Genomic DNA, 12,936 nt, shown 5'->3' on the forward strand with positions numbered 1-12,936 from the left:
CGCAAAAGTAGAACAAAACAGAATTAGAATCATTTTTTCTCAATAACTGTTTATAGCTGAAGAATACTGTGTGGTGGGGGTTTAAAGTACCCCTCTGTGTCAGACTTACCGGGAAGTAAAGTCGTCAGATTACACCAGTCTTCCAGACAGAGCAATAGGAAATGTGCATTTGTTGTTGTTTCTTTTATTTTAAAGCACTGAATAAATTCCTATTTATTACACGGGGCTTTCCCGATGTGTGCATGTGCACTTGTTGTAATTCAGACAGATTTTTTCGCCGTTTAAATGCTTATTATGGCGCCTATTGATGTGTGTTAACTCCTTTGGTTGTTTTTTATGTAGCTGTGCCTTGTTCGGGTAGTGGGAGACGCTGAGGCACTGCCACTTTTGGCAACGGTTCCTGCTCCACTTTCACGGTCACACAGTGTCCTCAGTTGCCCGTCTTCCACTCTGCATGCTAGGATTATTATATATATATATATGTATATATATTTCAATCACTGTAAGCAGTCATTGAAGAAGAAAATAAACTTTACATTTGCAGCTTTCATAGTCATAAACAGATGCCTTACCGGCCTTTCTAAAGTCCCTACAAACTGCCAAGAAGTGGTCCTTCAACTTCCCCCCCCCCCTAGGATTTCCATTGAACACACACACACACACACACACACACACACACACACACACACACACACACACACACACACACACACACACACACACAAGGCCAAGATACTAAGATGGCGCCTTAATCAGTGTCAAGTTCAAGTGACTCCTACTAAATAGCATGGCAAGCAGTGTCGGTTATATGCGTTAACATGCAGGGTGCAGAACAACATGCTGATAATAATCAACGGCGCAGTCTGAAAGTCGCTTTTCATAATGTTTTGTTTAATTTCAGTCAAAATTTCCGTTCACATTTCTTCATAAATAGTTGGTAAAATAAATCAACCAACATACAGTAGCCTAAAAAGTACAAGGAACGTTTGACTCTGGTAGCTATAGGCTAACGCATAGGCCTGCTGTTGTAACATGGTTTGCCTCGATGTGGCACAGTGACACAGTTCATCAGTAAAACATTTTTGCTCTTCAGGAATAACTTGGAGTGTGACCCATTTCTCCCAGAAAGTGTTACAACATCACATTCTAGCTGTGTTTATACATCAGATATTATTCTCTGACCTCTGGACATGGGGCAGAAAGGTGGTGGGAATAAGAAAAAGTACTTCTTTTAAATTAAGGTATAGAAAATAGCATATAAAACATATATTCCTTAAATTATTTAAATAAACTTATTTCATATATCACTGTCAAGAGGTACCGTTTTTACATTTTATTTTAAAAGTAGTGCTGGTGGTCTGAAATTGTTCTCATATGAGTACAATATACTTTGTGTATGCATAATATTTAATTCTTGAGAATAGGTTACAATGCAATGCTGTAACTCTTTTTGCCACTGAACGTGTTCTCCCCAACCCACATAGATCTAGAATTCCTTCCACTAAATTTTGTTAAACACAAAAATGTCATCTTGACAAGTTATTCACACAAAACAAGCAAATGTGTAATCAAACTGCTCTATATGCAACACCACAACAAATAACACGCTTAGTTTCACAGAATTACATTTAAAACAATGCAAGCTGACAGACAAAAAAACCTTTTTTATTTTTGAAGATACTGTGTTGTGACAGTTCCATTGTTGCCGATGCACACATTTAAACATACTTGCACAAAGACACTGCTGGAACTAGAAAGGTTGCCATACTGGCGCATATAGTTCGGGTCTTGACCCCAATTTGAAATACTCAAAATGCTGTCACCTTGATTTGGAAATCATGACTTCGCACACTCTAAGACCTGTAGTATAGGAGTGCAATAGGCTGATGGGTTCATTCTTTTCTCTCTTTTTTTTCTTCCCCCAATACTGAGTTTATGCTAAGATTGACATCTAGTTCTGATTCTATAAAAGTAAAATACACAAAAAGTTTAAATTTAACCAAAAATAAAGATATCAACAGAACCGTTTTATAGCTTCTCAGCTCAACTGAACTCAGCTCTACAAAGTCAATGATTTTACATGTCAATGGTCTCATAAACAAAATAAAAGTGACGGAAATATCTGCATTATATATAGACAAATCCATAATATTCATATAAATGATTTAATTAATCCAAATAAGACACATGTAGGCCTATTGGTTAAAAAGGAAAAAATAAAACAACAACAAAAAACAGAAGGATACAATCGCGATGTTGGAGCTTTAGAGTTTATCATTTGTTCCATGTTAAGCTGGTTATGACCAAAACTGTACAGTTCTTGTTAGAAAACATTTCCATAAATATCATTTAAGTTTCAGAACTTATACCCATAATTAAATTACAAATTGATAAATATGGCATCATGGATATGTATTTACAACGGTATTAACAAAAGGCAACGTTATATTCAACGGTAACAATCGTAACCTAATACCACATTTCTCCACCTGAAAACGGACGTTGACAACAGATTCGACCCCATCAAACAAGGAAATACATTCACGAGATAATATTTAGTTATGATTTTTTTTTTCTGTGTTCAAGTTCATGACAAAGACTTTGGCACGTTTCTTAAGACTGTTTGAAGTTTCAACAATCAATTGAAGAGGCGACAATAGAGCGTCACCGTTATATAAAACAGCGTGAAATAATCTTCCTTTTTTATTCTTTTTTTTTAAATAAAAATTTGAGAAAATACATAAAATGAAAAATAAAACATTTTTTTCTGAAAACTGTAAACTAAAAGATAAAAAAACATTTATTTATATTGAGAAAGTATAGCGTTTATTTATTCGTGATTTATTTGATTTCCTCAAAACTGCGGAATAAAAGTCAAATTTCGTGATCCTGAGAACGGACGTGGCCTGCTTGGTGCTGGCTTTTGCTCTCATCTCCTGCTGTTGTTCTTGTTCCAATCCCATTCGCGTGTGTTTGCGTGTGTATCTGATGATTATGTGTGTGTGTGTGTGTGTGTGTGTGTGTGTGTGTGTGTGTGTGTGTGTGTGTGTGTGTGTGTGGAGTGAAAATGAATAGTTTTTTTAAATGTTTTTTTTCTCCTCATCCTCTTGGTCCACATTGAGAGGGAATTTGTTCTTCTTACTTCAAACGTACCATTCATTAAAGTTGGGTGCCAGTCCTTCGCTGTGACCAGACGTGTTTTGTACGGCTGACGGCGGCGTTTTTGTCGGGTCCTCAGTGCTGGCTGAGACCAGGACTGGCGGTGTGGACGACTCGTATCCGGAGCTTGCTGCTGGAGACGATTCAGATCCTTGAGACTCATGAACCTGCAAAACATGGGGACACGAGCACTGAGTTACTGAGGCAGTCATTGTAAACGGTGACCTTTAAGTGTCTTTATGGAAGGAGGCTGAACTTAAATGCGGATTAGCTCTGAGTTTTATGGGGCAACTGTAATGGTAAACAGGCAGCAAACGTGAAACTGGCGAGCTTCTGGACTGCATAAAAATATCCGCATCAACATACTGTTAAAGTTTATGTAAAAATAGGTTTTCTCAAAGTACTAGATGGCTAAAATATATTAAAAAAAATTGGTTATTGCTAGCGGATATTTATAGAAGACGGCTATTTTAAAGAAAAACACAAATCAAAATCCATCATCAGAGAACAACAACAAAGGGGGAGTTTTTTTAAACTATTAATCGTTTAATCTTTTAGCTATTTAAAATGAAGAGTCGCTAACACACTAATTGTGATTGCACACCATTTTTTGTACCTTTTTTTGCAGTGTGACTGGGCTAGCCTATAACATCTTAAAGAAAAGCCTGAAGTTGTGATGGTCTCTGTCTGTGGTAAAGGAGGAGGAGTGGCGTGTGTGTGAGTGTGTTAATGTGTTTAAGGAGTAATGAAGACGTTAATTACCTTCATGTGTTTCCTGAGAGAGCTAGGGTGTGTGTATGACTTGTCGCACACTTTGCAGATGTATGGCTTGTCTGATGTGTGCACATGCATGTGCTTTTTCCTGTCGCTGCTGTTGGCGAAGCGTCTGTCACAGCCATCAAATTCACACTTAAACGGCTTCTCACCTGGAGGATTAAATACACATCGTGAATTACCCCTCAATGGCCCGCACAAACAAACCCCCATTGTAACACCGACTGTAAATCCGAAGACACAAGATGTAAATTGTCTGCAGTCTATTATATAACAGAGTAACCTACATTTTCGGGGCGACATGGATACTGCTCCACTACTACACACTGCTCTGTCAGGCTTTATTTATTCAAGAGGCCTGCTCCTTCATGCTACTACTGGCCTCCTCAGTGCGTGTGCTCTTGTATAGTAAATACTGAATCAACAGGGCATTCTGTACCGTGCACTGGCTGAACTAGAGCGACAATTATGAACGCAGCCAGAAATTGCTTACTTGTAATGATGTGCTCAAAAAGCACACGAGCCCCGTGTCTGCCCGAAGCACCAATACAGCAAATGCAACGAAAGTTTGGCGTAAAGTAAATGAAGTATCTTGTGGACTGGCACAAAACTTCTCAGGACAAAAGCTGCAAGAATTAACGAGGCTGAACACTACAGCAAAGTTGCAGAGCAATGTGGTTTATACTCTACTGTGGAAACATTATCCAATGTATATTTTCAAATAATTTCGAAAAAAGGAAACTGGGCGCTTATCGCCATTAGAAAAGTTGGTCCAATTTCTGAAAAGGACCTCGTAAACAATAACACAACAGCATGCACGTTTATATCTGGAACACTGAAGCACGGGGTCTATTTAAAAATAGACTCACTTTCTATATTTTTTACATGATGTTAAGATACTGTTGGTGCCTACCTGTATGTGTTCTTTTGTGTATTTTCAGGTTTTCCGATCTGGCGAATATTTTCCCGCATCCGGGGAACGGGCATGGGAACGGTTTCTCGCCCGTGTGCACACGGATGTGATTGACGAGTTTGTACTTGGCCTTAAAAGATTTCCCTTCTCTCGGGCAGTCCTCCCAGTAGCAGACGTGGTTGCTCTGCTCGGGGCCGCCGACGTGCTCCATGGACACATGAGTGACCATCTCGTGCATGGTGCTGAAAGTCCTGTCGCAAGTCTTTTTGGGTCTGTTCATCTGGTTCTCGTCTATCCATTTGCATGATAATTCTTGCTTGATCGGTTGCCTCATGTATCTAAAGAAGGCTCCCGGACCGTGGTGTGTCGGCACATTCATCCCCATATTCATGTTGATGGGGTGGTTGTAGTTGTGGAGCTGAGCCCCGTAGGGGTCCGTCCGAGGGCTTGCTACAGGACGATACGGATCAGGTCTGCCGAAAATGTCCCCGCGCAAGCCAAGATGCATTTGGCTGTTAACAACATGTCCACTGGATGAAGTGTGGCTCACTCCCTGGTCATGAAGTCCTGGAAACAACAAATGTCCGGGGTTATCGGTGATCCCGGGCGGCCCGTGGAGGCTCCCCGCCGAAGCTGCAAAGATCCCATGCTGGGTGCTCGGAGCTGTGGACTCTCCAACGCTCCGGTTCCGGAAGAGAAAGTCTCGTGTTGAATTGAAAGCTCCCCCGCCGTACGAGCCCACCTGCCCGCCGTGAGAGTGTCCCAGGGCAGCTGCATATCCACTGGCTTGCGGTGTGAAAGCTGATGTCTGGCTGGAAGCGATATCGTGAGCCACGGGGCTGATTTTAAAAGCAGCGGAGTGGGAGGAATCACTGAAGGGATTCAGTCCCAGACTAGGGTCTCTGTTCCCGATTTCGTGGTGCCGCGGCGTCCCGAAGCCCCCCACTCCTAACGATGCAAACTGCGGACCGCTATCAAGAAGCATAGTCATGAGCTTGAAGCAAACTCAGGAGCTGGGAAGAAAAAAACTGAAAATAAAATTAAAATCCAGTTTAGCGGAGCGCGCAAGCTGCACACTGCGTCGAGATGTACCACGTTGCGCGGAAAAATCCAAAAACAACAAAAACAAACCAAGCCAAAATGGGGAAAAATCCTATGCAAAGAGTTGGGAGAAAAAACTCCCGTTGACTGCAATCCGTGAGAAAGAGGATCAAACTTCCCCCCCTTACCAGGCGGATGATGTCCTTGGACTGATAAAGTCAATCACTCACTCCCAGAACATAAATGAACTCGGGAGGCAGTGCTACGACGGCCAATCGGCGTTCTGCTACCCCTGTAACACGTGACTGCGACGAAGGGTGGTAATTGGCTTGATTTCTGGTGATTGGCACAGTTTGGTATTGAAGATGGCAGTTCGTCTCAATTGCTTTCATTTGATTGGTTGTTGCAGGCATTATTTTGCAGGTATAACAACGCTCTAGCGCAGATCCTGCATGTGTTATGTGGAGCGCATGTCAAATGCAGCCGTACACGAGTCGTACTCCTGATGAAACTCCCAAACAGTTTTAAAGATTCAGAGAAATATATAATCTACAATCTGTAGAGGATATACTAGAAAGTTAACTTTTTGAGCAACCACTTATGGCACTTTTGAACTGAAATTTGTAGTATTAATGAACTTAGAAAAACTAAAATGTGTTGTAGGTTTTATAGAGTATCTATCTATCTATCTATCTATCTATCTATCTATCTATCTATCTATCTATCTATCTATCTATCTATCTATCTATCTATCTATCTATCTATCTATCTATCTATCTATCATTGAATTATCCTTTATTTTTTCTCTTTCATGTGACCAGTTTGGCTCTTATTAACTGAAAACTTGAATGTACTTGGCGCAGTTCCAAAATGTGGCTTTCTTGAAGCCGCTTGAAAGGGGAGGGGGGTATTTTTTTTTTTTTTTTTTTTGCAAAAGCTCTATAGGGTGTAAGACGGAGGAATAAAAGACAGAAAGAAAGATGGCAGTAATTGTAATATCCTGAGATTTTTTCGCTCAGCCAAAAAATTCGTGCCATTGAGCAAGTTTCACAGGGCTGCCGCTGACTCGCTGCAGGACACATAAAATCTGATCAAGTTCAGAGACGCGCTGAGTGCTTCAAGCGGCGCTTTTTAACTCCAAGCCTTTCACATCCTTTCCCCCTCAATCTGTCCCAGGAAGGAGCTCACATTCTTTATTTTAGGGGATCTGGGCTAAAAAAAAAAAAAAAAGAGAGAGAAAAAAGAGAGAAAAAAATCAAATCAGTCCTTCATTCTGTTCTCGCCCTCATCCTACCGCATTCACTCCCAGAACATTTCATCGAGAAAGAGTTATAGATTGAAAAGGTGAGTTTTCCTACTTATCCGTCGTTTTTCTGTGCTAGAGAGAGAAGAAGAGGCCTGTGTGAACTGCATGCTGTGGAAGTGCTAAAATCTACACTTTATTTAGCCCGTGGAGGTTACACGGGATTTAGTTTTGTTGAAGTGAACCTCGGCTGCTTAGTGTTTAGGCCTGTTACTCATATGTTAATTCAGTTGTTGCAAGAAGCCGCAAACCTCTGTTTTTTCTTTTTCTTTTTCTAACCAGCTCGCATACTAATGCAACAATTGCGCTTTTTGTACATAACTACTCGACAACATAACTCAATAACTTATTTTGAAGGGGGGGAGAGAGAAAAAATGAGATTCACTTCATCTTTTTGCTCCATAAGCCGCTCTCTCTCCCTTTCCCTCTCCCTCTCTCTCGCTCAGCCTCTCTCCCTCCCTCTCTCTACTTTTCTTCATCTCTCTTCCTCTCTCTCTCTCTCTCTCACGACGAAGGGATAGCCTCTCACAGTTTACTCCCCCCTTCATTCTCACACACTCGTCTTCTCATACTGCAACACAGTAAGCGCGTACACGAACACACACACACACACACACACACACACACACACACACACACACACACACACACACACACACACACACACACAGTGTAAGGCGAACACATACACACAGAGAAAAAAAAACTCATCGAGATTTATTGCGACCTTTGTGAACTTTCGCAAGCGACAAGCAGCCTGTTAAGTTTTCCTAAACTCCCTCCATATTTTATTGGCTCGTTGAAACGTGAATGCTCCATACACCACTTAAGGTTATGTGCCGTGTATTCGCAAGCCATATTACCGCTATGAAATAATTAAGTGACATGGTTAAGATGAGTCACAAATGTTTGTGAGCCACAGAGCAGCAGCGTAGGCACCGAGCTCTTGCTGAGAAAAAGGGGGGGAGCTGTCATCAGCCAGGCCTAATGTAAAGCAACTGTTGCTTGAGAGTTAAATTTAAAACTACCGCTGATCTCTTCTTGTATCCTGGCATTTGTTGAATATTTTTTATTTAATTCATTGCACGAATGTGGAATTTGACAACTGGGGACATCAAACACTCATTTACTAATTATTCATGCTCTCATCAAAAGAAACATAAAGAGAGTCAGGATTACAAGAGTATTAGGTAGCATCTTTATTTATTTTTTTATTTTAAAATTTCTATTTTGTTCTGTATTTTATCCACGTCTTCTTGCCAGGAAGAGGAACATTGCCCGGGAACGTTAACATTATTATTATTATTATTATTTTTTAATTATTATTGAACAATAGAAAATGTGGGAACTTTCAAATAGTGGGGAAAGAAACTTTCCAAAACTAATGTGACTGCGGTTTTGCGTATCGTTTGTCTCATGCACACCAGCTTTTTTTTTACCCCAAAATATGTAACATCGAGCTCTGCGCTGAGTGGCGTTTTCCTCTCACGTTTGGACGTATCTATTTAATTTAATGTAGGTAAAGCTGCAAATCCATTTTACAATCATACTGATTTGTATATTTAATTTAATATTTTTATATGTTCTTTTTAATTGCCAATTGCATTAAATTCTTAGAGGAATATGCATATATATCATTACTTTGTATTTGGGTGTATGTGTTCTTATTTATTCTATAGCTAGACACATGTCATCTTGCCCCCTTTTTTAAGTATCCGTAATGAAACGTGCCAATTTATTGAAGGCTCTTCTGCAGGACTGCGGTATTTATAATTTGCTTATTTAGTTATCTTTCCTGGGATTACCTCACTGGGCGTTGGAATAGCCTATTGGTTATAACATAATCTTCTTCCAACTGAGCATGCGCGTTACCTTAAAAATATCAGAATATTTTAGTGTGCATACCTCTGTGACAGTAGGCCCACTGCTGCTGGAAAAGAGCAGAACATAATCATCACCCTAAATGGTAAACATCTCACATTTATATGTTTATTCTAACTAGATGTGTTAGAGTCAGTAATTATAAAGGATTTTTCCATTGTGTAATTTTGTAAATGACCTAGATGCATGGTAATTCTATTCTTATATAAACCAGTTGACATATCACAGCCCAGTCTTTTTTCTCTCTCTCTGTGTATGTGCGTGTAGCAAAGTTGAGCGATTTTTTTTAGTCCATGATGTCTGGCCTGTGGCCCACACTATGTTTGGCCGGCTTAGGCCGCTAGTGCTATAGACAAGTTTGTGGACTTGAAATTAACTCAGTAGTGACCAGACAGAAGTATAACCTTAATCTCTCCTAAAATGGAAAAGCTGCAACCGAATGTCACTGTATGTGATCCTGTTTTCAGTATTTACATTTTAAAATGTAAAGTAAAGTGATCAGTGTATCCCAGAGGCACAATTACATGGATGATTCTGTGATTCACTGTTTTGGATAAATAGACAATGTGAAGATTGAACTTCCACATTTTGCTGTGGTTTAAATGTGGCATGTCTGTTGCATGATTTATTAAGAAAATGAATTGTGGTGCTTTGTGTGTTGAATAGGGTGCATTCTCTGTCACTTTTCCCACTTCTCTTATATTCGACGGAGCTTAAAACACTCAGGTTCGCATTCACACGAACATCCAGTAAATTTAATAGAGTCTGAGAATAATAGAGGTTCTTTTATTTGTTCCAGTTCTGCTATTTGTCTTCATAACATGTGCATCCACTTATTTTCAGAATGCGTAGTGCTTTCACAAAGCAAAAATTTACATTATGCTTTGTGTTTTCAAAACACATGGAGCCTGCAACAAATGCTGTTTTAGTTTTTCCTGCACATGTAGCAGCTGATAATGAGAAGGATTTTCTCATCATATTGCTTTGCAATACAAACGGTAATTTAACTGTCTTGTAATATAGAATTTCACAGTGCCTGTATTACATTGATACTAGGCATGTTTTTGTGCTATGCATGTGTTTAGTTTTTTTCAATTCTCATGTTTTTCAGTGGCGAAATGTTTCCGCAGTTCCATATTTTCGTCATTTATTTCATTACAGGCTCATAACTGTATGTAATACAATAATAACTGTGCAGATCGTTGTATGTGTTTCATAGATTATATGGTCAGTTGGGCCTTGACTGACTACAGCACATGGAGTTTGCCTTCATATGGCTGATGGAGAGGGCTAAATGACTTCTTGCTGTGATTTGCTCGAGCATCTGTCTCCAAATGGACTCATCCCAAACCTGTTAATTCATCTAAATTTCATAAAGTCATGGCAAGACTGTGCACTGCCATCCCTCATCAATTATAATATTTCAGCGCACTCCACACTAATGCATGCAGTTGTTTAAACAGCCACACAAACCCACATACACACGTTCTTGTTACTACAAGAAAACACAAACACAGCTCACACAGGCACAAATGAATATGGATACTTGAAATCATTTTGTTCTTGGTTTCCATTTCAAGTTTTATTTTTATTATTATTTTTTTTTTATATTTTGTGTTACATTACAGCATTCACCATGTGTAACGCTAGTGATTTGTATACGGATAGTGACTAGATTATTATAGAAAAGCAGCCATATTATTATAATATAGGCTACAACAGGCTACATTTCTTTTTAATATATGTGTGTGTGTGTGTGTGTGTGTGGTTGTGCTTGTTTTTCCCTTTTGTGCAAATAGTTTTCCCCAAAAAGGGCCTTATTTAATAAAAAAAAAAATAGACTTCTTCTTATCACCATCCAAGGTTGAATTAACTGAACTTGCTGAATTTTCAGTCCAGTCTATAACATTGCTTCGTATTCAGTAAGCCTGGAATTTAAACTGGCATTTGACTTGTCTTCCATTTTTTCTCTGCATTGCGCCTTTATAATATATTTGATTCATATTGACTAAGAGCGACTTGGAGCGACATGGACCTTGTGGCTGTAAAAACTATGCCCTGACATGAATGTTTTGATTGTTCCAAGTGATATTTTACATGCAGCAGTCACCAGAATTTCATCTGCCTTGTCAAACAGCCAACATAAACCAGACTTATAAGGCTGCAGGGCTGGAGGAGATTTCAGATGTCAAAATGCTTACATTTCTTACAAAGTAGATATTTGAACTGAAGTTTTGTACATTGACGTGCAATTTCCAAATTAGTTGTTTGTCATAATAATATTGCAAAGCGGGTAAAGCAACATTGCAAACCCCTAACTAAATAAACACTGTTTACTGTCGTTGCCATTGCTTCTAATTTTATGATTTATTGTTTGAAGGTAACCTCTCGCAATATTTATCTCATGAAATTAAAAATTTGTTAAATTTATGTCATATTTAAAGCAGGTACACTCACTAACTGAAGAGCTCACATTTGCTTGCTATAGCACAAAAGTGGGGCAAATATTAAAAAGGCCTATTAATTGTTAGATATGTGTAAGCCTTTGTCTCAAACTTAACTTGCTGAAAAGGTATACCCGAACAGCCTCAAAATCAGCATATGAATTTAAGTCCTTAAAGTGCAGCTACTCTAAACAGTTTTCCTTTTTTTCTGTAAATGAAGAACAGGGGTTATTTGAGGTCTCTCAGGCTTTTATGCCATCTGAATATCAGATTGGAAACTTTCGGTTTATTGGCCTTTAAACCTCGATTTTTTTCGGAAATGCATCAGGTTAAAGGTTGATAAACATGAGCGTCCATTACAATCCTCACGGAATTAGGCCAGTTCTGGGTATGTCTACTATTTTCCAGCACTTAATGTCAAGTGGGCCCCTTGCTTTGTCTCTGCATAGGACCCACTGCAGGTGACGTCAGAAAGTGTTTTTTTTTTTTTTTTTTTTTTTTGCACGTTGATTATACCACCAGCTCAAGTCTTTGGAAATAAGAGGGGTTTTCACCTTAAACCTGTAAGCTGCAGTTCGGATCTTACGCCGAGTTGTGTAGATTGAAATAAAAGTAACAGATAAAAGAATCAGGCTAAAGTAGTTAGGGTGAAAAAACCAAAAAGCTGCGTGTTTATCGAGCCAGAGCCACGTCAAAGCTCGAAAACGTGCAGAAATATGTGCTGCAGTTGAGCAGCGTGGAGAGCTTGAAGCTTGCTGTCCTCACAGCACCCCAAAGTAAGAAAGTTTATCTGAGTTTCCTAGGAACAGTGGAGCCTATCCACTGCTGTTCGTCACGTTTCATAATCTGCATTTTACGTAACCATTTTCACATTTGTGCCAGCCTGCACGACGGTGCGTGATGAACTTTTGAAGATTATTAATTTATTTAGGCTTAATAAGAACAGCGTTATATACAGACGTGATTTACAATAAGCACATGGATAAAATAGTACATCTTGTTCTGCTGTACTCCCCAGTGACACTACTAGAAATGTATGTTTGAAATAACTTTTATTTCCAACAAGATGATTATCGTGCCTCGTAGGACTACTTGTTGCTTTATCAAAGTTGTATTTTTCATACTACACGAGCCCAATAGATTACTGCGTCCGTACGGAAATGTACTCTAAAATAAAAATGTACCACAATGATCTTACCCCGGAGAGAGAACAGTAGCCTTCTATTACTATTAGAAAAAATGTGGATCTAAACGTGGTGCTCATATAGGTTAATGAAGTGCCGAAGCAATTATGTTTTTGTTTGTTTGAATCAAACAACTGGTGCATTTGTGAGGGATAATATTCTGTAACTCTGACTATTTTCAAACGAGGTGCTCTACTCAAAATGAAAGTCTTGACAATAATTGGCCTGGACACGCAA

General features: G+C 39.2%; 1 protein-coding gene and 1 long non-coding RNA gene across 4 annotated transcripts in view; one reads left to right on the forward strand and one right to left on the reverse strand.

The window, feature by feature from the left end:
* LOC134642930 (uncharacterized) overlaps positions 1-12,936 on the forward strand; it is an 84,763-nt gene that overhangs the window by 41,462 nt on the left and 30,365 nt on the right. The window lies entirely within an intron of this gene.
* On the reverse strand, positions 871-6,103 carry zic3 (zic family member 3 heterotaxy 1 (odd-paired homolog, Drosophila)). The gene is made up of 3 exons (XM_063495002.1): positions 4,847-6,103; positions 3,922-4,085; positions 871-3,326 (listed from the first exon to the last, which is right to left on the reverse strand). Exons 1-3 carry the CDS (start codon positions 5,835-5,837, stop codon positions 3,144-3,146), a joined length of 1,338 nt encoding a protein of 445 aa, XP_063351072.1. The 5' UTR covers positions 5,838-6,103; the 3' UTR covers positions 871-3,143.

This window comes from Pelmatolapia mariae, linkage group LG2, assembly GCF_036321145.2.
Source record: "Pelmatolapia mariae isolate MD_Pm_ZW linkage group LG2, Pm_UMD_F_2, whole genome shotgun sequence".
Lineage (NCBI taxonomy): Eukaryota > Metazoa > Chordata > Actinopteri > Cichliformes > Cichlidae > Pelmatolapia > Pelmatolapia mariae.